The sequence below is a fragment of the Anser brachyrhynchus genome, assembly GCF_964034855.1.
Source record: "Anser brachyrhynchus genome assembly, chromosome: 16".
NCBI lineage: Eukaryota > Metazoa > Chordata > Aves > Anseriformes > Anatidae > Anser > Anser brachyrhynchus.
In genome coordinates this window covers 8,202,984-8,228,993 of record NC_137734.1, presented here as the reverse complement: position 1 = coordinate 8,228,993, position 26,010 = coordinate 8,202,984, and the positions used below count along the sequence as shown (strand labels likewise).

The 26,010-nt window shown below is 44.2% G+C and overlaps 1 protein-coding gene across 7 annotated transcripts in view; it reads right to left on the bottom strand.

The window, feature by feature from the left end:
* Positions 1-712: 712 nt before the first annotated feature.
* The window catches only part of NFATC2 (nuclear factor of activated T cells 2), a 97,012-nt gene continuing 71,714 nt past the window's right edge, over positions 713-26,010 (bottom strand). For 6 of the 7 annotated variants that reach the window (XM_080558072.1, XM_080558070.1, XM_080558071.1 and 3 more), the window contains exon 10: positions 713-4,802. In XM_080558072.1, coding sequence (XP_080414198.1) covers positions 4,747-4,802 — 56 coding nt within the window. In that variant the 3' untranslated portion in view covers positions 713-4,746. Of the gene's footprint in view, positions 4,803-9,292; positions 9,381-26,010 lie in introns of all 7 variants that reach the window. The other variant, XM_080558069.1, reaches the window with a different exon arrangement.

Here is a 26,010-nt window from a genome sequence, read left to right as displayed (position 1 = left end):
GCAGGGAAAAAAAGTCAGATTGAAATATTTAGAAACATACTTCTGAAGTGTTTTAAGCTGTCTTTGAAGTCTTTGGAAAATGTATCAAATACATTTTTTTTAGGACAATAACAATTCAACAGCAATTGCATAGAAAATTAATACACTCAGAAAAATGAAAATTGATCCTTTATAAATACTATCCTTAATCCAAAAGGTGTTGCATATTTGGTCAGACAAAAAGCATAGACTTTTTTTGTAAAGATATGGATTACAAAATATACTTTAAAAAACATGCTAGCTAATTTGAGAACTGTTTTAGATATGTTATCAAGCAGCAGCATTTTATACAATAGAGAATAACATAGTGCTGGTTTTGGAAATATTCTACATTCAGAAAATGCTGTATTCCTACCAGAAGAATGGAGTGATACATATTTACATGGATACAAATAAAGCAAGTGCAAAAACCATGGCTCTTCTACATTCTTTCTACCAATAAAAACACATACATTAGACACTTTCATTCCATTGCTGTTCAGATCTTACATTTTGCTCATTCTCATGGAGAAAAACAAAAACAGGACTTCATATTTCATTGCAAGTATCTTCACAAGCAATTACTCTTCTGGCAAACCGTTCTTCCAACACCCATAACTGACAAAAAAAAAATCTTCCTGATATCTGTCCACTCCCATTCCACTCTTAGACTGTTTACATATCATGAATGATGATTTTATTCTACGTATTCATATATTTGATGCAGACGTTTATAGAAGCTCATCCTGTATTTGCAGCCAAAGCTTTGATGGAAAAATGGAAGTTAAAAAAAAAATGCACACACACGCACAAAAAAAAAAAAAAGAGATGAACTTTGAGTTCCAATGAGCCCCATGTACTTCACATGGTATAACTTTGATGGAAAATGCATTAGAGTTGTTCACCCTGTAGACAATATATTTGGAGGCCTTTGGTACAATGGCAGGAAGGCACTGTGGTGAAACATTCAGATAACTGAGGAAAGACAGAGTTTCCTCATGTGCAAATATGGCTATCTTCCAGATAAAGTGAGAACAAATTACTCATAAAATGGTATTAACTCTTCCAAGGTTAAGCTAATGCTTCTACAGAAAGAGAGCAAGGTGTATTATGCAACAAAATATTAATACTGGAAAAACACTGCTCAGCAAGAACAGGAAATAATTTAGTACTGTATATTTTGAAGTTCTTCAGCCTAGCTATATAATTTTAACATAGCAGTTTTCTTCTTAAAAAAAGAGACAACAATGCATAACGCTATGTCTGAGGATACTCCTTTTCTCCAGAAATAAATATAAAGCTGATTAAAGCTGTATTATTTAACTAATGGTGGCACGTAAGAGCAGATAGAGTAGCACAGCCTGACCTCGTGTAGCTGTAAATAAAACCACTAAAATGTAGTCTATATTATATACATCTTTTGAACACTTGATCCACTAGCTGGCTCCATGTGCCTGCATAGGTCTGCCTGACTGGAGCCAATTATAGGATTGTGATCCAAGTTTGTAATGCTGTGTGTGTTCATACAGAAGCATATATGTGTGTGTATATATATTATAACCATATATACTTATATGGTTATATTATATAATTATGCATGTATATGCACCTACACAAACACACATCCAGATTAGTATCTATGCCTTAAAAATGAGGAAGAAATACTGCTAGTGCAAGCACGAGTAAAGCACTTGTAGCATATATATTTAAAAAAAAAATAAATTCCTCTCCCTCTCTCTACAGCAAACTGCCTGAAAGAATACATACAAGCAGTGTATATCTTATCTTTCAGTTGTAGATCTCATGTTTAATGGTGCATCCTGCACAGTAGCTTCAGTGGAGCACTGCAGGGGCTCAGGGCGTCTGCCTGCATGCATCCCTTTCAAAGCTTAAAAGCTTTTGCTATGGGTCCGTACTTTTCTTGTCTGCTTTATACATTTATGCTTCATAGAAAAAAGGGGAGAAGGATGCTTAAATGATCACCTGGGGACAGAGGCAAAAATTTAAAATTAAAGTCAGTCCAGATCCTGAACACACATACTACAGTTGCATGTTGCGGGAGGAAAGTTGCTAGTGGATTTGGTGTGCAGCTATATGACTTAAAGATCAGATGTTCATCTGTATAAAGAGGATTATTGACAGTCAGTTACTATTGGCAATCGCCAGATAAGCAGTAATATGTTCAGACCACATCTATGTGTCTAGAGATTTGCAAAGAAGTTCACATTCTTTGATATTTTATTTGAAATCCAGCAAGAGAAATGTCTCTGTCACTTATTTGGGGATTTATTTATTTATTGTGAATGGGTTTGTTTTGTTTTGTTTTGTTTTTTAAATTTCTCCTATACCTTAATCTTGCAGGTTGGATTGGGGAAAACTAGATGGTCATTTTTGGCAGTGAACCCTGTGAAGCTGTTCCTTTGCTCAGCCGCACTAAAGAACTTCTGACAGGCATCTTTTGTCCTTAGGAATTTTTCAAAATTGTCCAAAATGTCAAACTGCATTAAAAATCCATAATATATGGCAGATTCTGGCAATATGGCAGTTTAAAAACAATTCAAAATAGCTTATTTGAGGCATGTGAGCCAGCTGAAATGCTATACAGTATAAGTGCTGTTTAACAATCACTAACTCCCCCATACTGAGGCCATTTCAGCTAGCCCAAGCCTCAGTTTTGTTCCTGCAAAAGTCAGTAGAAAAAAGGCCATTGACTTCTGCAGTGACAGGCTGAGGCTCGGCTCCGCTGGCAGCTGTACTTCCCGGTGCAGCACACGGTGCTCACATGAGCACCAGCATCTGTCATCCTCAGCCAGAGGCCTGCAGGGACCGCTCTTTGGTGTCGCTGAAATGGGAGCCAGGGGACTTGTTCTGCGACAAAAGATTTCAGTCTCACCAAGCAGGTAACGCCTGCTTCAAGGGGGAAAAGAAGCGAACTTCTCAAGCCGTGATATTAATGTGAGTTTGAGATTTGCAATGAAGAATGGCTCTGCTCTGGTTATGGATCTAGACTTAGTTGAAACCAGAGCTTAGAGCTGCTCTTGTGAAATTCAGCTTTCAGGTTAAGATTGTAGCTCAGGCTAGGGTCGGATGTTCTGGAAAGTCTCATGCTTCTGTCCCTCACTTCCATCTCTCTCCTTGCAGAGTTTGAGTGTCACCTTTAAGTAGCAGAATTTTTTTTTCTCAATACTCCTGAAAAGATTTCTGTTGAACTGAGTCTGTAGGGTTTGTGCGAGTAGGCAGCTGCTCTGCTGGTCTTCTGTACTCATATAACCTAATTCCTACTGTGAGCATGTGGGCACATTGGTAATCAGCAAAGTCTGCTGTGAGACAACTGAGAACAGGGTAGTTTCACTGTGTTTTCTAGAACAGAGCTCAGGCTCTGCACTCATAACAAATACCAGCTTTCCTCTTTTACAAAACCACTGAAGATTACTATGTACTGCCTACAATATTATGGTGACTTTTTACTGCAGATTTTTTATTGACTCTGGATACCTTTTTATAACAGTGGGGTACCAAAGACACACCGAAATGTTATAAACTTGCTAGCTGTACAACTGCAAGTGGCAGAAGTTCTCTCTTATTGTGATAAGCGTGTGTCACTACATTATATTCAGACACATGAAGCAAAACATAACAAACATACTAACTTGTGTGGAAATTTAACCTTTCCAGAAGTTGCTGGTAGCTTTGCAAAGCTAAAGAGACAAGGTGTGTATAAGGAAGTGTATACTTTTTCTGGAACATATGGCTTCTGTAAAATGCAAATATTTTCGCAGCTTTGTGTGGTTAAATGTTACAGCTGCTGAGACAAGGTACCAGCCAACAGCAGGTTCTGTGTGAAAAGAAACAGCAACAATTTATAAGGGAGAAAATATCTAAGATGTGTTGATATACAGCCTAAATATTAATGAGAGTAAATCATAAAAATCTTTGGGTTTACTGTAACTCCTATATATTGTCTATTTTATGTGAGTTTATTTTACCTTGGGACAGGTGTTACAACTGCTGAATTGGTCTTTTCACTGGTTCTCTGCAAGCATCCTTCTCCGTCAAATTCCTATCCAGTCAGACAAGAAAAAAATGGAGAAGACTCCTGGATTCAGCTGATAGCTACTGTTTGAAATACCGATCACAGTGCTCAGGGTCAGAAAACACAGCTTTTGCTCCCACGTTGGATAAAGGCCGAGTAAGCTTGGGCTGCCTCAGTTTCCTACAACAAAAAATTTTTTCAGAAGTGCTTTGTGACCTGGAGGGCAAATCATTGTTAGTGAACTGCAAAATGTTGCTATTCTGTTATGGAATATGTTACTCTTTCTTCCCTCATTTCCCACCCCACCCAAATAAGCACTAATATATAATCTCCCTTGCTTTGTGTGGCGTTCAGGAGTGACATCTTACTTCTCCCTTATTACTCAGATAGATTGATCGATACATAGCTAGATATTTTGCAGCAGGCTTGAAGAGTTTCCTCAGACAGATGCTCCGTTACATGAGAACAATACGATCTTGGGACAAAAGGAAGGGTGTCCTTTTCGGTGTTTACAGAGAGAGGTGGCGAGTTGCTTAGTCAAGGCTGTCAGCTTGATGCCAATACATTGTTCCTTGCATTGAATTGGTGCCTTGAGATGAACAGTTAAGGAAGCAGGAGGTTGCAGGGGCACTGGAAGGATCTAAGAGGTCAGTTATGGAAGGATTCGGTAGAAGTTGTCTCACAAATCTCTTCTTCTATGTCTGACTTCTGGCAGGGAGTCCAGAAAATTCCTTCCTGATAATTTCATTAACTGTGAAGTAAAAGAAAGAGGAAGAAATGTTAGAGCACTTTCAAAGTCATGAGAAGTAAAAGCAATCCTTGGGCAGTTTGCTGTTAAGCTGAAAACGTCCCCTCTCTATTGATAACGTAATTCTTTTGATTTAAATGTTAACATTTTAGCCTAATAATGCAGGCTACATATTTTTGGTAAGCAAGGGGGAAGGAGAGGAGAGAGGGGGTTTACACAGTGTTTGGCATGCTTCAAGTACCATGAAAACACAACTGACAACTTGTACCATGTGTCCAGTACATGCTACGTCCCCTATGTAACACAACTCCTTCACAGACATTTTCTTTACCTGCATAAAATAAATAAATAAATAAAAATCTCTAAGTGCCTGAGCATTTTAACATTTTTCACTAGGATTAAATGAGAGTATTCTGAAAAGAGAAGGGCCAGATTTGGACAAAATATAGTGGATAGTGCTGAAAACACTGAGACTGCAATTCAGGTGCAAAAAAGCATTGGCTTTTTTGTGTTCATTTTCTTTTGAAAAATCTCACTGTAGACTTTATTTGATCTGTATTTTCATTCTAGTTTGTTTGTAGATTGTAGCATAAGCGAACTTCCATACAATGCTGTAAGAGTCTGGGGACAGGCTTGGAAATAAAGCTCAAGAGAAGACACTGAATCACTTCATTCTCTGTTTAAAAAGAACTGAACAGTATTACATTTTGTACACAACAGCTGTCCTCTCCTGTACACCTTTCACATGCTTGCCTGAAGTACCCTTTGGTACCTCCTGGCACAACTTTTCTTTCTAGGCAGTGATTTCGTTAAGAGAGAGACCTAACACATGAGTGTGTTGGTGCAAAACTCCAGGACTGCCTGTCTGGGGGCTCCGTTTCCACGTAGCCCCTTGGCACTGTATTCACAGGGGCAGGGGGGGATTGCCGACTTTGGAAACTGCTTATTTACTCTAAGAAATTTGCCTTAAAAACAAAGACCAAATTTTCTAAGGTTTCAGATCCTGAATCTAAATGATTTCACCCCATTGATATTTCAGGGCTAAGACAAGGACTAAGTCAAAGCTGAGCAGATCCTCACCCAAGCCTGATTAACTGTCAGGTATGAAGCTGTAAGACTCCACAACACTTAAGCTTGTTTCTAACAAATGATTATGAAAAATAGTAATTAACATAGTATTTCACCAGCAAGTAAATATGGTGCCCAATCTCGTACTGTCTCTGGGAGAACACACGCATTAATTTATAACAGTATGACTAATACTAGTACTAGCAGTGAGATAAAAGAAGCGGGCACCCACTCTCACAGGGTCATTTCCTTTCTAACAACAATGGAATTTATCTCAGAAAAAAATAAAATCTATGGTTTATGCGGAGCTCAACACTGTTGCTATACAGCTATCTGGTGTGGTTGGATGTCCTTCTCAAGGACTGCACGTCTGCACAGAGCAGTGTAGGTGCTGGGTGGGAGGAGCAGGGCAGCAGTCTTCTGAGTTTCCAGGTGCCCCATGCCCTGTGCTGATGGAGGATGAGGAGGGGGCTGAAGGCTCTGCAGGGTCTCACTGGAGAAGCCCACCCATGGGCTGGGGAGCACAGCAGTGCGGTGAGCTGCCCTGGTCTCTGCCGTGTGCCCTGACACAAGGCTCATTTCATCCCTCCGTGCTCAAAAATCCCCCTGTGAGCAGCCTGGATTTCAGCTCTTCTTTCTCATTCCAGCCAGGAAATGCCTGGTTTCAATCAGATTGGTGCCTGCTGAGGAGCACATGGACCAAAAATAGGTGTCTGACCGCCTGGCCTCTCCTGCTGCCCAGCTTTCTGCTGCCGCTGTCACCTGGTGGCCTCTGCCCTCAGCCTTTTGGGTGAATCCATGCCCGTGAAGCACATCGCGGTGGGGGATTTGGTTATTGCTGCTCTGCAGTGCAAGCAAGCAACCAGAGGGAGGTGAGGTTGGTCTACTTTCAGGCAAAGCCCTCCTGCAGCTCAGTCAGAAGAGCTTCCTGTTTGCTCTACCCAGGAAATGAGAGGAGCAGGTCTTCAATGGAAATTTTTCACAGTCTCTGCTAAAAATAGCAGTGAGGTAAAAGAAGTGGGCACCCACTCTCACAGGGTCATTTCCTTTCTAAAAACAAGTGGGCTGAGGCTGCAGGCCGATTTATTTATTGACAGGTTTGTTTGAGCTGCCAGCACACCAAAAATGCTGTGTACGAGTTTCCTTTCATACAATGCAGCTACCACTTATGGAAACATCAGAGCCAAGTCATCTTGGTCTAAGATGGGTTAAATATTAGGTGAATGAGCAGGTAATTAATGGCGTTTGCTAACTCCATAGCCTTCTGAGGGGTCCCTTTCTGGTGCATTTCTCAGGCTGAGCTTCAGGTGAAGCGAAAGCTGTCGAGCAGCAATAGCAAACCGCGAGTGCCGAGCCCAGCCAGCGCGGTCCCACTCGCGGCTCCAGGCAGGTGGGACGATGTGGTGACGGGCTTACTCAGCCTGCAGCCTTCACTTTCCCTCCTGCATGCTGCCTTGGAGGTCGGCAGTGGGTTTTGTGGGCTGAGGTTATAGACGGACAGCAATCTGAGAGAGCTCGAGTTGCAGGGGGACGTGGAACATCCGCCCTGTAGAGGGGCTGCAGGACCACGCTCGAGGGCACAGCTGGACTCTCTCTCTGTGAGCTCTTACAGGTTGCAAATTGGGGTTTTGTTGTATCTGAATGACAAGGTCGCTCCCTGTCATCAGTTGGCCTGAATGTCCTGTACTCACCCTGAATTCCAGCTAAATCCATGTGGTGAGGGGAGTGAGGGGCAATTTAGGCTCGGCTACACTGGAGCTCCAAGGGAAGGACGTGTCAGTCAATGACTGCCCAAGCACAAAAAGCCCTAATCTACACCCAGAGCCCCTAAACCTAATAGACATGTAACAGGAGTGGATCCCAAGGCAGGTATCGCTTTCCCAGCTTGGAGTCACTTCCACACAGCCTGGTGACATCACCCATCTTCAGCGCATCTGCTCCAGAGATTTTGGGAGCACTTGGATCCAGACTGAGGTGTAATCTCAGCGACTTGGGTTTCAATAGCAGGGTGAACAAAACCAGCAAACTGAGACATATCTAAACTTCAGAGGAAGCTGAGATCATGCACGGAACTTGCTATTCTGAAGTCCCACCTATCTTTTTTTGGTAACATGGTTAAAATGTCTCTCAAGTATCGGTTCTCATTATTTGCTCATTTCTAGCTGCGAGGAAATAGAGATAACGTGATTAATAAATAAAATGTTATTTAAGGTGCCTGGCATGTGGCAGCTCTGGAGCACACTGCTGTTGATCCATTTAATGAGCGAGAACTAATTACATGGGGACATGAGGACATATGCAAAGATTATGAAAGATTAAATCATAAAAAATGTATTGAAATTACAGCTGACGTCAGCCGCCCAGACCAAGGAAATGCCTAGTGAGGCCTGAATCTCTTCAGCATATCCTGTTAGATACTGCTGTTGTATGGGTACTGCAACAGCTCTGGTGCTTGGAGATCCCCAAGTCAGCTTGGGAGACTGGCTAAAATCACAGGGGGATGTCTGCGTTTTTCTAATCACCCAGCTTTGATGGGTTACAGTCAGTCTCTCAGGCTCCGCTTCTCAGAGACGTTTAAGACTCTAATTCGCATCCTCTCAGATAGAAATCTGGAGTGTATTCGCTTGTGGGATGATAGTGGGTTGTATTAAATACCGAGCTTCGACTAGTAGTCCAGAGACAGAAAACAGTCTCCAGTTTTAGCTGGCAAAGAGTCAGGCTCCTTGTAATTGATTATATACATGCACACACGCATATGCATGCGTGCGCGCACACACATCCACACACGCATTGGAATAACAACTCTACTAGCATTATTCCGTGTGTCTGGAATAACACCAACGGAGTCAACGCTGTCACAGCACTGTATCCGCTGCAGCGTCGGGTTTTGGGATCCTCTTAAAGCGAAGGTCCCATCGGAGGAGGCAAAGCCAACCTCCCGTGGGTCGCTCCCTGCACCACGCTGCTGGGCACGGATCCCACACATTCCCCTTCGCTCTGCCAGTGTGGCCAAGAGGCATTTTATGTGTGCAGCCAACACAAGGCTCACGGGGAGGGACTGATGGCATTTCAGGGACCAGGGAGGGAAGTTGAACCCTGAGCTTTTAGCGTGCCATGAAGACGTGACCAGGCAAACTGTGGTCCTAGCGTGGTTCTGGCTGCTGCCTGGGGACAGCAGGATGCTTCGGCCCAGCATGCACAGCCCCGTCTCTCCTTTCCTGCCCACCAAGCCCCGGCTAATGCAGGACAGCTCCGTGGTACACACGTAGGGAAGAAAAAGAATGAAAAAAATTAAAGTAAATTAAATAAGATTTTAAACCCTCTAAGCCAAATAAAAAGGGGCATAACTTTTTAATTGAAAAAAAAAATAAATAAAGGTTAAGAGAAACACACAGCTGGAGAAAAGGCAGAAAAATACCAATTACCTTTCTTTTTGATTGCTTGGATCAAAGATCACAGTCATTCTTTTTCATATAATGTTTTGTATCCAGCTAAGGTGTGTATCTATCAGCTCTGAAAAAGATTTGCAAAACCATTTTTGAGAAAAAAAAAGTAACCTTTGGCCTATGTTGCAAGGCCAAATGTTACAGTTTTCAGCTACTCTTTCATTTTGTGCTTTAATTTTATTAAAAGGACATTTCAGCATATACAATACATAAGGCAGAACGTAACCACTGACCTTTCTGTTTGCTCAGATCCAGCACTAGATTTTACTTTTTTTCCCCTCTTTTCTCAACTGATATTATCTAAAAATAAGTATGCAAAAAATTACACTCCTAAATTGATCAGAAAACATACGAGAAATGCTGGTAATTTGATCTGAGACTTCAGAGGCACAGGAGGTCCATGTGTCTGTGAGTCAGGTCAAAGACTAGTCACTGCCTTTTGCAAAACTCAGTTGTATTATCATCTTCGTGGCCCAAATAAAGCATGACACATTTATGCCAGATCAAAAGTCAGTCCCTTCTTTCAAATAAGAGATCTAAGCACAGTGGCTGTGTAAATTACACTTTGCTTGAGTTGTAAGGAACAGGAAAGATATGTGCAAAGAAGTTATGCAAGTTACAGTCTTTCCTTCAAATACAAATGAAGATTTTTTTTTCTCACAAAATGGCAATATTTAAGATTCTGAATCTTTTTTTTTTTCTATCTGATCTTTTTAGATTTCTTCTGAATGCATCATGAAAGCATTTGGCACTTCCCACAAAACCATGTGGAAATTAAAAAATTATTCCAATATTAAGGAGGAAAAAGTGCTTCTTAAAAACTAAGCTAGTTTTGAGTACAAGATTCAGAAGTGCCTTTGCTGCTGGATTTCAGGTGACTATATATAGAAGAGAAATATTTTAGTTGGCTCCCTCAGATTGTGCAGCCACGTATCATACACTGGAACCTACCACTCAGTACACAGCCTATTTTATATTCTGCATCCTGGAAAATCAGCCTCTGCACATGCAAGCAGAGCAACTAATTGACTGGTAAATACAAACTTAGGTGTATCAGGCACAAGGAGCCCAAGTCCAACAAACTGTCTTGGGGAAAAATACCGGGATGGGGGGATGTTTTTGTAAATCAACAGCAATGAAAGGCTTTTTCTGGAAAATTGGGACAGATAACTGCCAAGAGGTGCTCAGCTGTAAAGCTTTGCTTTAATTGCATCTCCACCTCTCCAAAGGTTTTTTCTCCTTATTGAAATAATGTCAGGAGAAGCACCCTGGAACTTCTTTGGCCTGTATTGTAATCTATCTGTGTGAACTATAAGCCTCTTTAACGCCATCCAGCTCAACAGCAATCGTGTCATCTCTGTTACTTATGCAAACTCTTGGAAGAAGTTACTGATCTCAAACTAAGTGAGCCCCAAACTGAGTCAAGTCCCGTGATGCATTTTTGCTACAATAGTTTCAATAGACTGAAAAGCCATCGGCATCTTTCCATGAATTTAACATCATAATATAGATATCTGATGGAAAACAGAATCTAAATAAAATACATATTTTTGGCTAAAGCCTGTCCCAACTGAAATCAATAGCTAAACTCCTTGCGATTCACAGGATCTGTATTTCGCTCAAGCCATTTAACTAACCTCCCCTTCTATTTCAGTAAGCTTCCAGAGTGAGGTGTAAAAAAAAAAGATCGCTATCTAGGGTGCCATCCTACCCAAAATCTTTAACAGGAAACTGCGTGTTTCTGCAGCAAAAGAGCAGAAAATAAAGATAGCATTGCTATTAAAAAAAAAAAAAAAAGTGTCCTAAATTCACTGTACATCTTCACTGTACATCAAAAGTATCAAGAAGGAAACACTCAATACGCAAATCTCTCCATGACGACACCCCCGAGCTTTTAAGGATTTTCTAAGCACTTCCACTATTGTCAGCCTGCTTCCAGAAAAGACCAAAAGCCTATTGCTATGAAACATCTGTGTTAAAACTGTGAGGAAAAAGTGTGACCTAGTGGTTAAGGCACAACTGGACAGTGGGACTCGCAGCCTGGAGCTCTGCTATGCCGTCATCTTGCCTTGTCGCGCTGGCCAAGTCCAAAGTGTTCCCAAAGGACCAGCTCTATCAAAGGTTTGCTTGAGTCTGAAAAATGCAGGCAGACTGTGAAGGTCACACTTGGGGAACTTAAATACTTCACAGAAGTATTTAACAAAAGTCTAACAGAGAAAAAAACAGCCTGGGATGATGACGACCTGGAAGGAAAGGAGCCTGTGTGATGATGACACAGAATGAGCCTGTACGGAGCGTGTGGACATAGTGGAGAGCACTTCATTTTCAAAATACTCCTACAGGGATGCTATAAAGTCCTTAGGTAGCTTGAATCCCAAACTACCAAAGGCATGAGGTGCTGAGCTCAGGCACTCTAAGCATCCTGATAGCCACCAAGGTAAGACAGCAAAATAATGCCTCTAAACCCACAATCATCAGTCAGGGTTGGAGCACTCACTATCTCTAAAAATTAGGTCCTAAGTATTTCTACTGGGATGATCAACATTGAGCCAACACAGGTTACCAAGAGCACTCTGAAGACAGTGATCTGGCTTCGTTTTATGGCATCCAAAGCCAGGAGACTACGGAGCATCCCTCACCCCGGGGACGCCATGTCCTGGGAGCCCCTGGATACCACTGTATGAAGCTGGCTGCTCTCTCACTGAGGGTGTGGGAAGCCGGGGCCTGGCATCCCAGGGCAGCAGGTACCCTGAGTACCTTCCTTCAGACGGGCATCCCCCTGCTTTTGTTTATCCATGCACAATCCTCAGGCAGAAGTTGTTACTCCGCAAACTGCGCCCTCCAGGCACTTTCTTCCCAGTGATACGAAGCAAAGTGAGCAGTTCCAGGGGAAGGAACACAGAGCACTTAGCACGCGTGGAGATAATGTGGAACCCGCACTGCTTTCCCTGTACTACACGCCATGGGGTCTGTCCCGGTTTGCCATGCTTCACTTCAGCCCGTTACACAAATGGTTACGATCTTGTAAATCAGTAATAAGTTGCACCTGAACCTGTAAGTGATTAGTAAAAAATCATTACACTTCCATGGCCAGAGGACTTTCACACAGTTAATCAGTTAAGAAGAGAACTGGGTGTTAACGGGTTGTTTAATTCCCTGGTAGACCAGTTTATTGAGACCCCCATAACAAGAGGACTGAAATCAGAAGTGCAAACAATGAATGGAAGAATTATATTGCCTACAAATGGCATTCTGTCCTGGAGAAACAGGTACCAAATGTTGCACTAAGGTGAGCTGAAGGAAGGAATTCGAGGACTGATCAGGTGCCATCTGTGGTGGTTTCTCCTACTGAACCCAGTTGAATCCTTGTTTCAATCTATTAGAAATCGATGAGCTGAGTTTTCTAGGCACTTTCTCCATGAACCAGGAAACAGGGTTACTCGGTATCTGCAGGATACACACGCCCTAGCTTTCTCATCCTGGGTTGTTGACTGGAATGGCAAGAGAAAGAGCAAATTTTGCTCCAGAGTGTGATTTCCTGTTCGCTTGATGAATTTCACTATTTAAACATCATTTTTTTAATCTGAAGATTCTAAGATAGGTGCAAACTCTGTTTACACATCGACTGGAGGAGGAATCCATGCCAGCTGGCAATGAGAAAAGTGCACCTTCAGGCAAAACACTGTGCACTTTCCCTCCTGCCCTGGGAGCTCTACCACTGCAGGAAGCCTTTGGAGCTCATCTGCAGGGTCACTTTTCACACTGGTATAAAAACCCTTACTGTAGAGTACCTCATCTCGGTCACTGCATGGCTACAATGAGGAGAGGCGCCCCATCGAACTGGGGTGTTTCTGTAAGTACCAGTCTCAGCACCCTTTTTCTCCCTCCTCCTCAGCACTGCGCATGCTGAGACCAAATGCGAGTGATGGCAACTGGGGTGGTCCCCAGCACCAGGCCTGGGTTACCTGACACGGGACTGCCTCTGAATGTTAGTGGTGACGCTGCCAGGAACCATATGAATAAAAAGCAAAAACTCTTGTATTATTAAATTTGCTGAGAGGACAATAAATATGCTGTTTGTTTACGAGATAAACCCCTTAAGTCTGCTCGGTCACTTTGTGTAAGGCATTCCATAGCGGCTGACAGCTTGGTGAAGTTCTTCTAGGAGTCTAAGTAGCCACTTTGGGAAGCATACCTTGAAAGTGGAAAACTAGATCAGCCTGGGTGTGAGGAGGAACTCCAGGCCACCGTGGATTTGGTTTGTAGTAGCTTTCCATAACAAAGTCTTTTTTTAACTGACTTTCTTTCTGCTCACATATATTTAGATATGACTTTCATTCTGCAATACTCTGGTGCCAGATAGTTTTGGCTGAAACTGTAAGGGGTGGACACGTGTTTGAGTCATGCAGTTGGCTCTCTCTAGTTGATAGTTAGTAAGTTACTGAGAAAAAATGAAGTTTGTATTTAGTTTTAGTTAACATGCAATGAGACCAAGTGAAATATTCCAAGCAGAAGATGCACATCATAAATACATATACAAAAACTTATACCAGAACGGGATGGAGTTCATTTTCTTAAGCCACATTAGTTGGCTAAACAAATACAGAAATTCTACACTGATGGACTGAAGCTTGAAAAATACAAGGCAGGAGGCTCCACTTTCTCACTCCTAACTCTTGATCTAACTCTGTGGCTGCTGCTGCAAAGCACGGGGGGGGGAACTGTGCTCGCATCTATTTCTGTGAGCGGGGCTTGGACCTTGTGAATTTGCTACAAAACTGCTGAGATAAGCAGCGCCATTTGGTATTAGTATCTATTTCTTTTAGATTAAAAACAGCAAAACCAAAGGAGGTTGGTGATGATTTTTTCCTACAGTAGCTTGCACCTCGTGGTCTGAACACTAATGAAATTTGTAGCAGATACCGCAATGCCTCTAAAATAGTACCTGCCGGCAGGAAAAGCACAAAAGAGACAGCACTGTTTATTCGCATGGCACTTTGCAGTTTCATCATTCTCCTAGACTTAACCTATTTACTGAAAGGTGATATGAGTCATTCAGCGAAGTGTTTGAAAAACAGACAGAAAAAAGAATGGATGGGAGAAAGCTATGTTTTACAGGAAATAATTGGGGGGTAGGAACCAAAGAATAGTTACAGCATGTTCAGGATTAGTTGAAAGTAACGAGAATAGGCAATGCTGCTGCTTTTTATATTTCTGTCACAAAGGAACTACCAGAACAAATATTTAATTGAGGGGAAACAAACCATTTAACAAATATTTAATTGAGGGGAAACAAACCATACTACCCTTCCCTTAAGGCAGTTTTGCAGGGGATGAACAGTCAATAATGTAATCTATTTTCCTCCCTTGAGCACTTGTGCTTATGTCTATTAATCCAGACAACTATTTACTGGCTCTAATTCTCTGGCATCTTATCTTCTGCAGCGTCTTAACTTTGTAAGCGTCCCTGCTGAAGGGCTTGTGGATTCTTGCAGAATCTGGTCCTCTCCAGCAAACCAGGTTTCCTTACGAACGTGTCTAAACTGAGTTTTGAAGCTGGTTCTCAGGAGAAAACAGCCAGCAGAAAGCCGTTGCCCAAGGGAACAGGAGAGATGCGCAAATGGCCTATGAACAACTGCGAGATAGACCAAGCCTTCCTATGCAACAGGCATGCAAATGACCTTCTGCTTGCAATTACCCTGCTTTCACAAACAACTTCGGAACAGCGAGCACGAAGAAGGCATATGTTTCTTATGTGCCTTATTTTAAAGAGGATTTGGGGCAGTAGGCATACTGTTCTTAGTGCAAAACACTGAGCATGGGAACATCTGAAATCACTTTTGCATAGATTACTTTTCTATCACAATTCCACATCCTTCAGCAAATGCATGCTTGGGAGCAGGTTCTTCCCCTCTGCATTAGGCACCGAGTGGTGAGTGCTGTTTTCAGAGCACTCTTGTCAGGAACTGCCTCGGCAGGTGATGGAAAGGGACAGGGTAGGGAGGTCTGCAGGTCTTGGTAATGGGAGCCCAAGACAACAGAGCAAGTAACTTTGGGGCTACAGTTACACGCCCCAAGTTCACTGGAAAGAAGCCAGACCATTAAGTATTTAAGTGGTTATTGACAGAGTGTTACAATTCACATAAAACAATGTCAAGGAGGTGCCACATACAACATGCTGCGTGTTGGCCCACATCCATCTGTTAGCTTTTATTTTGCTCTTTGACTGTAAGCCCTTTGAGGCAGCAACTGTTTGTTGTTGTGTTGGTTTTTTATCTTAGGAGTCAATACAGCGTCTGTCACAATGCAGAGCTCATCCATGACGGGTTTTCTACCGTACCAAAATACAATGATAAAAATAATACTATGGAGCGTACGGACAGAATAGAGACTGTGATGAAGCAAGAGGGAGAACTAGTTATAAGAGACACCTGTAACTCCAAAAAGGAGTGCAAAGAGTACGGGGAGCGGATACTGTAACTCATTTTGCATCTCACCTCAAGAAGGCCGGGAAGCTCTGACAGTAAATGGCCTGAGAACATAAGAAAAATGCATGTGCATCATCTGTAGACTTAAAACTTTCAGTTTGAGTCAATGACACAAACAATAAAACTTTTGTTCTCAATATGAAAAGAAAAGAGAAGGGGGGATATAAATTACCAGAAACAGAGCTGAGCTCCTCCATGTCCAATAGCTGCTGAGGTGACTATCTCAAGCTGAAGAGCAGCCAGAGCTATGGAGGCTGGGCAATTTCCAACCTCACCACAATAGCAATAACCTACATTTTTTCAGACATTAGCCCTCAATTATTTGCAGACCTCCCATCCCAATTCTAGATCAAGACATAGGAACAACCACCCAAAGAGACTGCCCCAGGGAATCCTTCCCCGGATGTAATGAGCCGTCCTGAATTTTCCAACTGTGAGGTCTCCGAGCTGTGTGCATCCCCGTGCGACCCAGGCAGGATGCGAGGCGCTCTGCTCAGCGCCGCGTCTCAGGGGCACGCTGTAAGTACCTAGCAAGACCGTCCTAATCCGTCCCAAGTTCTCATCAGCTGTATGACAACGTTCTCCTTTATGCACGAGTTTGCACAGCCAGCTCACGAGCCCCGCGTCTGTAGCTCATATTGAACCTATTAGTTTGCATTTAACCATCCATTGCTACATTTCCTGGGTGAATTCCAACCAAATGGCGAAGGCTTTGGAACCACATTGTGATAAAACACCCTCTTGCCTAAAATAAAGATAAAACTTTCTTACGTGTGATATGATCTCATCTGACTACAGAACACTTTCAAAAGCAATTGGCAGGCCATTCCTTCGGCAAGGAACGTGGACTGAACGGGAACACTGCTCGTCCTGCAGTTGGGGAACCAGCCACAGACAGCTGGAAGACACAGCAGTAGCAAATTTGAAGGCCAAGCTCACAATAACTCTTTCTGAGTGGTCTCAGAAGGAGAGCAATTGCCAACACGGATGAAATGCCCTGGTTAACACACACAGCATAACAGAATAATATGAAGCCACTGGTATCTTCCTCAAGGCCAGATTTTTAAAGCTATCTGGGTAGCTAACTGTCAGCTAAATCACTGTGGATGAGACATCTACCCACTTTAACAAAATAATCAATTATACAAAGACACGAGCATGCATCGCCTCTCAGAATCTGGCCCAACCTGTACCACCATGACAGAGAAGATGGAACAAATGTTGGTGAACAACAGAGAAATCCTACAAGAGGAACTGAGGGTTGTCTTTTAGGATGCCGAGGAGAGATGGGAAGGTTTTTGTAGCAGCAAGGGCTGAATCAGTGCTGCCTGCTTGCAGGCTCCTTGCAGCATCACCACGAGGAAGGCTCACAGTGCAGCACCACCACAGACCGCCACTGCACAGTGCTGCCATAACCTGAGCCCAGCAGCAGGAAAACAGGCAGGTGCCCAGTAAAGGGAAGGGAAGATTTCAGGTATGAAAAAACACCTCCTCAAGAGACCTAAAAATGAAAGTAATTACTGGTGGGAAAAGATAAACTGTCCAAGAAGCTGGGTCTTTCCCTTTTGCAGCCAAGAAGATAAAACACGCTCCCGGTTTTAGTGGGTGGCGAAGCCACAACGATTTCAGAGCGGGCTCACACTGCTGTGGGTGCTGGGAGAGGGCGAAAGGAGCCTCGCAGAGCTGAAAACTCCCCACGCCGTGTTGCGGGTGCCCGGTCACCTGCGGGGAGCCCCGCTGAGCAGCAAGCATTTCATCCACAGCCAAGCCAGCAGCCGGCATCCCCGCGGGGCCGTCAGCATGCAGGGTGATGCCCTGCAGGTCACGAAGGGAGCTTTCCTCCTGGGGCTGCCCCAGGCACGGCTGGAAGCAACACTGAGAATAACGGCACCGTTTATACTGGGGCTGTAAATCGCTGCTGCAAATAGTGACAGCCAGCTGAGTCTCCAGAGAGGGTTTGGTCACTGCTGACCCTGGCTGAGATCTGAAGGGTGACCTAGATATAGAGGGCTGCAGCCTCTCACCTGCAAAGGCAGGCAATTTTTATGGTTCAAGAGGCTGGCCATCTCCAGTAGGCACTCCCCCCTTCTCTCCCAGATGGGGTGTCCCAGAAACGTCCCCTGCTTGCAGTTCTTGTTTGCCTGCCTGGACAAGGCACTCAACTGCATGGTGGCAGCATCAGAAGGGGGAAAGAGCAACACGAGAGCGGTTTGTTTGGTTTGTTCTTTTTTTTTTTTTTTTTTTCATTCCGAAATGTCATCTGCATCCAGCTGTTAGTATTTTGGAAATCTGCTCGGTTTTGTTTTCCTCGTGTGGTTCAGCATGGCTGATGCTCCAGCTGCAAAACCTCAGCTGCCAGTGAGCCTGCTTAAAGCAGCTCTGCAGAAAAGTCCATGTCCCAGCCAGCACCTTCCTCTCCTGGGGTCCTGGGGGCAGCCTCTTCATCACCCTAAGGGGAACGGTGCTCAACTCCACCATAACCACACCAGAGGACAGCGAGGTGGTCAGGACCTACACAGTAGGTGTCTCCAGCAAATGACGTGGCAGAGAAAGTATTTTGGTTGCAGCCAACTGCATCTTGACCCCAACAGCTTCTGCTTTTTGTGAAAGTATCACAATGCCTATACCACGAAATGCAGCATAATAAATGTACTGCAGATTGATAAACTTTCAAACACTGTGGCATTGCTTGCAGGTTTTCTGATTCCTTTTTTTTTTTAATCCCATACTGTTATGAGTATAATCTATGTTATCTGTAAAAAGGCCATGATTCAGCAGCAGGACAGGTTATACGTGAATGTGGGTGATGAATTTACCCAGCACACGTCCCTTCCACTACTTCTCCCACGCCCATTGCAGTTGCCTGCTCTCTCCTGAGACCACAATAATGTCCTCATTTTTCCCCTGACCCCAGAGCAGACACCCCCTGCTACAGCCAGAGAATAGCAGGAGAGCGTGCAGAGTGCCTTGAAAGGGCAGGAGAGTGTGCAGAGACTTCCAAGGAATGAACTTAGAATGGGGTGTGGGTTACACACGTGAAAACACAGTGATTAAGTAAAGTTAAGGGATGGGGCTTTATTCTTGAAATAACTTCCATGTGACAGCTGAACCCCAAGTACCCAGTTTTTATCCACACAACTTTATTCTATACTAAGTCACTCAGTGACATGGACAAAATCATCCTGCACTGAACAGTCAGGTAAACACAACCCCTGCTAAACGTAGCCTGATCACATCATCGGCCCTTCCACGTCTTTCCCGTTCCTCCCAAGCAATGATGGAAACAAAGTGGGGTGATTAATAACCCCTGATGATGAGATTTACCAAGTAAGCTCTAAGAGAAAGCATAAGCTGTACAAGTGCCTTTGTTGCGGGAGAGGCATTCAGAGGCGTGCTAGGCGGGTGCTCAGCACTATCCTGCAAACCAACAGGAGAAATGCTGGGAAAAGAGCAAACTTTGTTTTCCACGTGGCTGGAGAAGCAGTACCTGTGCATCCCTGGCGGGGGTAGGACAGCCCAGCAGGCAGGGACGTGCCCCTGCAACCCAGCCTCTGAGTGCCCTCAGTCCCGGGGGGAAAAGGAGTAGACAAAACTCTCTTTAGCGAATCCCTGCCTCCTGCAGATAAGCACATCATAGCAGAAGATAAACAAAGCTGAAAAGTAAATGCGTAAATATATAGTGTGGGCTGCTTGGAAGGTCACTAACCCAGAGGAGAAGGGATTACTTTAATTTCCCTTTTACCTGGAAACAAAAATAAACTGAGAAAACCAAATAACCTCAGCATCACTTTAAAGAGCTGGAAAAAAAACCCTCTCTGAGAAGGGGGACAGTCGAGAGCGCCTCGCTGGACGCGTGCTCTTTGCTTTCCCCCATAAGCAGGACTTTGTGTGTCTTTCACTGAGGCTGGCCTGGATGCATGCACAGCGCGGGAGAGGCGGGCCGAGGAGTGAGAGGACGTGAAGTTTGCTGTGCTGTCCAGAAGATGAAAACACTAGTGCTGTTTATAGAGGGAAACCCAATTCGTCAGCCCAAATGAATTCCTGTGCTAATCCATGCAGGCTTCATGTTTTCCACCAGCCCCAGCCACTGTAAAGACTATCTTTAGGAGGCACAGTGTGTTTGGAAAGGAGCAGCTGGAAAGAGGGGACGTTTATGCCAGCTTGGAAGGCTTTCTGGTATGGAAAAAGAGGAATGCTCTCTTGGGTCTCCCCACAAAATTAAAGCATCTTCATCCAGAGCAAAACGATGCCAAGCACAACAAACAAAAGCGGCTTTCCCCAACTCTCCTGGGCAGCCTCACTCCAGGGTTCACAATGGTTTCCATAGAACTTGTTTTGCTATCAAAACAAATTTGATCTATCCAGGCACGATGGCGCGCACTGTTTTCTGAAGAAAAGAAAATTAATTTTCTCACTTCTTTGTCAGCCAGAGCATTTTTGTCCAGGTGCCACAGACAGGGACTCCCCAGATAACTGGTGCATCTGCCGGTCGGCTGAAGGCGGTGTGCATCTCAAAAAGAAAAAAACCTCGAGAGGTTTTGGTCCGTGTACACGGCATGACAGAGCTCCCTTCGCTGCAGAGGCAGGGGCAGAGCCGGGCCCTGGCTAATTGCTCTCGTTCCTTGGCCTGGGAGGCAGCCCGAGCAGAGCGTGGCTGTGTGGCAACGCGTGCTTCCTGTAATAAACCAGCCATCAACTGCGTGCATCTCTCGTTGCATTCACGGGAGGAAATGAATGTCTTGTTCTATTGACCACAGTCTGTTGAAATGCTTGTAAATATTACAGTCTAACTGTGATTAAGGGCTAGATTGCTCGCATGGCCGGGGTACGCGGCCCCTCGAGAGCTGCGCTGGAATGTCACATGCAGGAAAGGCTCCTTCCAGCCCTCCTGCACGGACACTCACGCTCAGCAGTGGTTTCTGAAAAGCAGAGATGATTTTCTGCATGACAGACTAGGCTGGAGGAGCGCTAAAAGCTACATCTACACCAAGACCACTAGCAGAACCGCCTGAATTTTGGGTAAGTCTTAATCTTGATCTGAAACTTGCACTAGTCTGGAAGTTGGGAAGAGCTATGAAATGTCATCAAGTGTAAAACAAAGCTCCATAGGTAGTAATTTTAAAAACTGACATAACAATCATTTTGTGGGCTTTTTATTTTAATAATAACCTATAAAAATTATGTGGAAGAAGAAGTGTATTGAAATCCATGGTATTTTTTAAAAGAAAATGTCTGTAGAAGCTATTTGAAGACATGAGGCTGCAGGAAGACCTTAGGAGAGGCCCAAGGCAGCCCACCTCGCCGAAAATCTCCCCCCAGAGTTTGTCCGCTGGTAATCAGTACCCTGGTGTGCTTTCCAAGGAAGAAAACAGCACCCCACTCAAAGCAAACGTATGTATGCCTTTCCTTGTGCACAAGGAAAATTGAAATGATTTTAAAGAAAAAAGATGCACAAACCAGAAGATAACTAAAAAACTACAGATCTTTAAAGTTCTGCTCTGATTTGCCTCAGTCCTCTGATTTCAGCCAAGCCAGTTTGCTCCCCAGACCTGCCCTGTGTGGTCAGTGCTCACGTTCACAGACTATTTCCAGCCTTTTGCAAGCACCAGTTTGTACAAATTTACAATTACTTCATATCCAAGGACTTGAACCAGGGGACTCCTCAAAGCCATACAGACAACTTCCTAGGTTGGCAACCACTTACCTACAGAAATGCTGGGCCTTATTTTGGGGTTTTGGCTGACCTGTGAATTGGGTGCTGTGCCCCATGTGCCCCTTCCCCTGCAAGCAGAGGCTGAAGGTGCTGCCCGTGGGCAGGCTGGAAGCAGAGAGCTGCACAGAGCGTCTGATTTCAGGAGCCCTCCAACACCGGGACCTTCACAGACACCTCCGGAGAAGCGCCCTGCTGCCTCCCGGTAGGAGCTGGAATCCCAGAGGGGGCTGGTGAGTACCTGGCCCGAGCACCGGGAGGTGTCTGACCGTAAAGGCAAGGCAGTGCCTGGCACATCACCCGGCTTCCTCTGGCCTTGTGGCTCCCGAGGCTCCCGGAGCTGAGCTCTTACAAAATAACCGATGCCGCGTTGCTCATAATGCCAGCCATTTCACCCAGGGAGGTTTAACTGTCACAATACTTTCACCACCGACTCCCATACTTCTGAAGTGGCTCCCCCTTCATTTAGTCATTCTCACTCTTTCCAAAGAAACTTAGAAACCACCTAAATAAACCAGCACCAATTGAGACACTGCAAATGTCATAAGAGTCATTCATGTGTCTCACTATTTGTCCTACATTTGACTCGATTCATTCACGAATGATGAAGTCATTCATCATTAAGAAACCAAACCAAACCACACCACAATTTGGGAATCTTTGACTAGGCTCCCCTGGCAGAGAAGATCAGAGGGGATAATTGCAAACTCACACTCCTCTAATTTACTGCTTCTTTCGCCCTGGTCCAAATTATTCTTTGCGCGTTAAAAGCGAAGGTTTAGAGTCCCTGCACAAAGGAAGAGCAAGCATGAGCACTGAAAAAGGACTAAATGATGCTGTCACTTTGCTGTGATATCACCTGGTTATTTCTGCACGGCCTCGAGGTTTTCTGGTCAAGCAGTGCACCCTGGTGCACAAACAGGGCTGGCATATGTCTGTGCTGCCAGTGCCCCCCCACCAGCCAGGAGTCAAGGCACGGCCAACACAGGCAGCTGGATGGCAGCACAGGACGGCCCGCTCTGACCTTTACTTTGACACCTGACAATTATCCACGTGGAAAAACTCTCCCTCAGATGCAAACGTATCCCTCCAGTGTCCATGGGCAAAAGTCAATAAGTTTTCTCACTAAATCTAGTTCAATTACGATTTCACTCTAAAGAAATCGTGTTTGTTCAGCTGAGGGCAGAGTTTAGTCTGTGTTTTGGAATGCAAACAGACTCCAAATTAAAAACCCACAAAAGGACATGGCGTGATTAAAATGGGAACTGCGTGGATTAGGAGAACCTGCAGGAAGATGAAGAGTGTTAGGCCAGCTTCTCACTTAGCGAGTTAGTGTTGCTCTGCTGAGTCACGTAGGCATCACCCTTGAAGTCCTTTGATCCCCAGTGCTCTTACTCCAGGTTAGAGTAGCTGAAGATTTAACTCTTCTGTATCTCACAAAATCCACTGGTTAAATCTAACCCAGGTTCAAAGTCAACGTTATCAGGCCATTAGTCACATGAATAGAGAGCTCAGATATTTAATTGCCGAACAGAATGTAGTTTTCATAGTAGACGTGCACCTAAACTGGAGAACAGGAAAGCTTCCAAAGTCGGGAGTACTTGGATTTAGGGTTTTTGCACAGACCCCTTTCAGAGAGAGGATCCATCTGTGAAATTCACAGCTGGATGTACGCCCAGATTTCTGTGCTTGCAAAATTGAAGCATGGGGACTTGGAGTGATGACTCAGACACAACTGCATTGTTTATGCATTTTAGCTTGGCTTTTACCTTCCTCTGTTTTCTTCTTGGTAAACACAGAGAAAGAGTGTGAAAGTTAGCAGCTGGATGGAAATTCAAATTAGAAGCTAATATGCTGGGAAGGGCGTTTCATGGTCTTCACAAATTTGCTTTGCTCCCCCTATCTCTGCCTCTCCTGCTGGCAGGACTACAGATGTGCTGCTTGTTTTTCAAATCACAGAAGTAGAAATGACCTATTAGGTCATTTAGTACCTCTCATAGCCAATGCAGAATTGTCTTCTTGTGCATTTGTCCAGTCTGCTTTTAAAATTCCTCTAAAAACACACTGCATCCAAATTAGAGCAGAGAAGTCTCTTGGAACTGGTGAGTAAGCAGCACTATAAAATGATCTGTGAGTATAAGGCCATAGCAGCTTCTGCTGGGCAGAAAAGCTCTCACTAATTAGAGCTAAATTAGCTTTCATTATTTAGAGCTCTTGTAAGAATATTGTGTTTCATGGGAAATTCAGATGATTTATCCTCTTTTTTTAAATGCTCAGGGATTTATAAATAATCAGTATTGTATTTTTTAAGAAATAAAGTATGAAAACCAGATGGAAAAAAAAGAAAGAATTTTAAATTAACCACCTATAGGGCTTCACTCTTGTGTGAAAAAAAATCTATATGGACCAGAAGCCCCATACCAGCTATCCACGCTGCCTGGCAGTACTCAGCTGGAAGGGTTCTGTTTGTGTGAATAACGCTGCGAATCCAGCTATTCTTCTGTAGCTTTAGACTTTATAACTGGCTTTCAGCTTGCACCATAAATAGCCTGTATATCTTTAAGATGGTTAATTTTGCCAGGCATCTTATTTCACAATAGTTAAACGTGCAGATGTTGTCCAAACTTTTCAAAGCAGCAGGGCTCTTTGCAGCTGCTTGCAAGATTTCAGAAGTGCAGTTTGAAGATGGCTTGAGCTGCCTTTTCACTCGCCCTCTCAGCGGGAGCAGAATCCTCCCATTATACTGTGCTAGAAGGGGAGAAAACTTCCTTCTCCTACCTTTGCACATTCTTAACATGAACTCAATTTGTGACAAATGAAACTGCAAAGAGCAGCAACGCCAAATGCAGGCGCTCAGGGCTCATGAGTCAGGCACCTAATAATCATGAGATTGGTTTTAAAAGCAGGCAATCACCCCCCCGCCCCCAAAATTGCATCATTTTTGCCTGCCTGGGTTTTGAAAGATCAAAACACTGAGGCTCCTAATTTTAATGTTTTGTATTTTCTTGGCTTAGACTTGAAAAGATCACTAAGAACAAAAACCTCTCATATTTTGCTGCAGTCACCTGCACAGGGACTTTAAATCACTAAGAATATTCCAAGGCTCACAATGAAATTGCAAAGAATGAGCAAAATCTTTGAGCTGCCATGTGGATGCAAGCCTGTTCACATGTATATTCAGTTACACAGTACTATTTTTAAAGGGGAGATAACAAGATAAACCATGAGGACAAGCACACACCTAGCTGCTAGTTTAGCTCTCAGGGAGGGCACAGCTCCCCCCCGCAGCGCATCTTTTTAATAAACGAATCCAGCACGTTGCATCACCTTTGCTGGGAGTTACCAACGTCAGGATTCATTTTGAGGTGGTAAAGGCACAAAGCTGCGCTGGTGCAATTACTGCCCATGTTGCGTATGCGAATCCATTGGGTTACGTAGGCTGCAGCTACCCCGACAAGCTCAGCCAGCTGAGCGGCACTGGTGCTGCCGGTGAAGCCCTCCCCATGCGGATGTACAAAAGGCTTTCAGTGGAGCAGCTGGTGGTGGTTCCCTGCCTTGGCACCGGCTGTGCTGATCCCAGCGCTTTTACACCGACGGAGCTGTGTCTCTACAAGGGCTCATACCATAATAGCTGTGTTAGCAAAAGAAAAAAAATCAACCACCTTAACCAGCATAGTTCTGTGGTAAGCTGCCTAAGTGTAAATCAAGCCTTGTTAAAGGCTTCCAGAAAGCACTCCTCTGGTTCAAGGCAAAACGGTGAATTCAGCTCTAGAAGGAGTTAACCCCCTTTCCTGCTTTTGCACACTTTTCTTATAAAAGTGTTATCTGCACATTTCTTGCGTCTCATTTCCAAAGGCCCATTTAAAAATAATATTGTCAAAACAGTCATGACTTTGCCTGAACTAAAAGACTTTCTGTGTAGAGCCCTCAGTGTCACCCCTAGCTGACAGGAAGACCACTGATTCATTTTTCTTACACCCTGTATTTGCTCGTGTGACAGCTTTGCTCTTTCTCCAAGCTTTGCCCTAAGAAATGAGGGTGTTTCTAACAGCCACACCTGTTCTCAGTGACGGGTAACATACTGCTTGCCAGCAGTCACTCATTCACTTCTAGAAAGCGGATAGCACACTTTGATATACACGGTATGAAAAGAGTGAGTCTGATGGAAAGACAGAAAAAGGAGCGAGTAGCTTTGCCGTGCCTCCCGTCGGTACCTGTGTGCTTTCACAGCCTGGGGGGCATTTCCAGGCAACGGCCCCAACGTGCTGTTGGTACCCCCACATCTGCAGGAAGGACGTGGCTGGGGGACCTGGCAGCGTAGGATGCTCGAGGCTAGTTTGGTTTTAGCAGCCTTGTTCTGCATCACCTTGGGCACCTCAGCAGCTCCATGCCCCCGCTTTGTCCAGCTTTGGACACAAAGAGCTGGAGGAAAGCCTTTCCTGCTTCTTTCTGCTGTGGAATTGTTTTAATTCATTACTGTTCCTCTGCACTGAACGAAC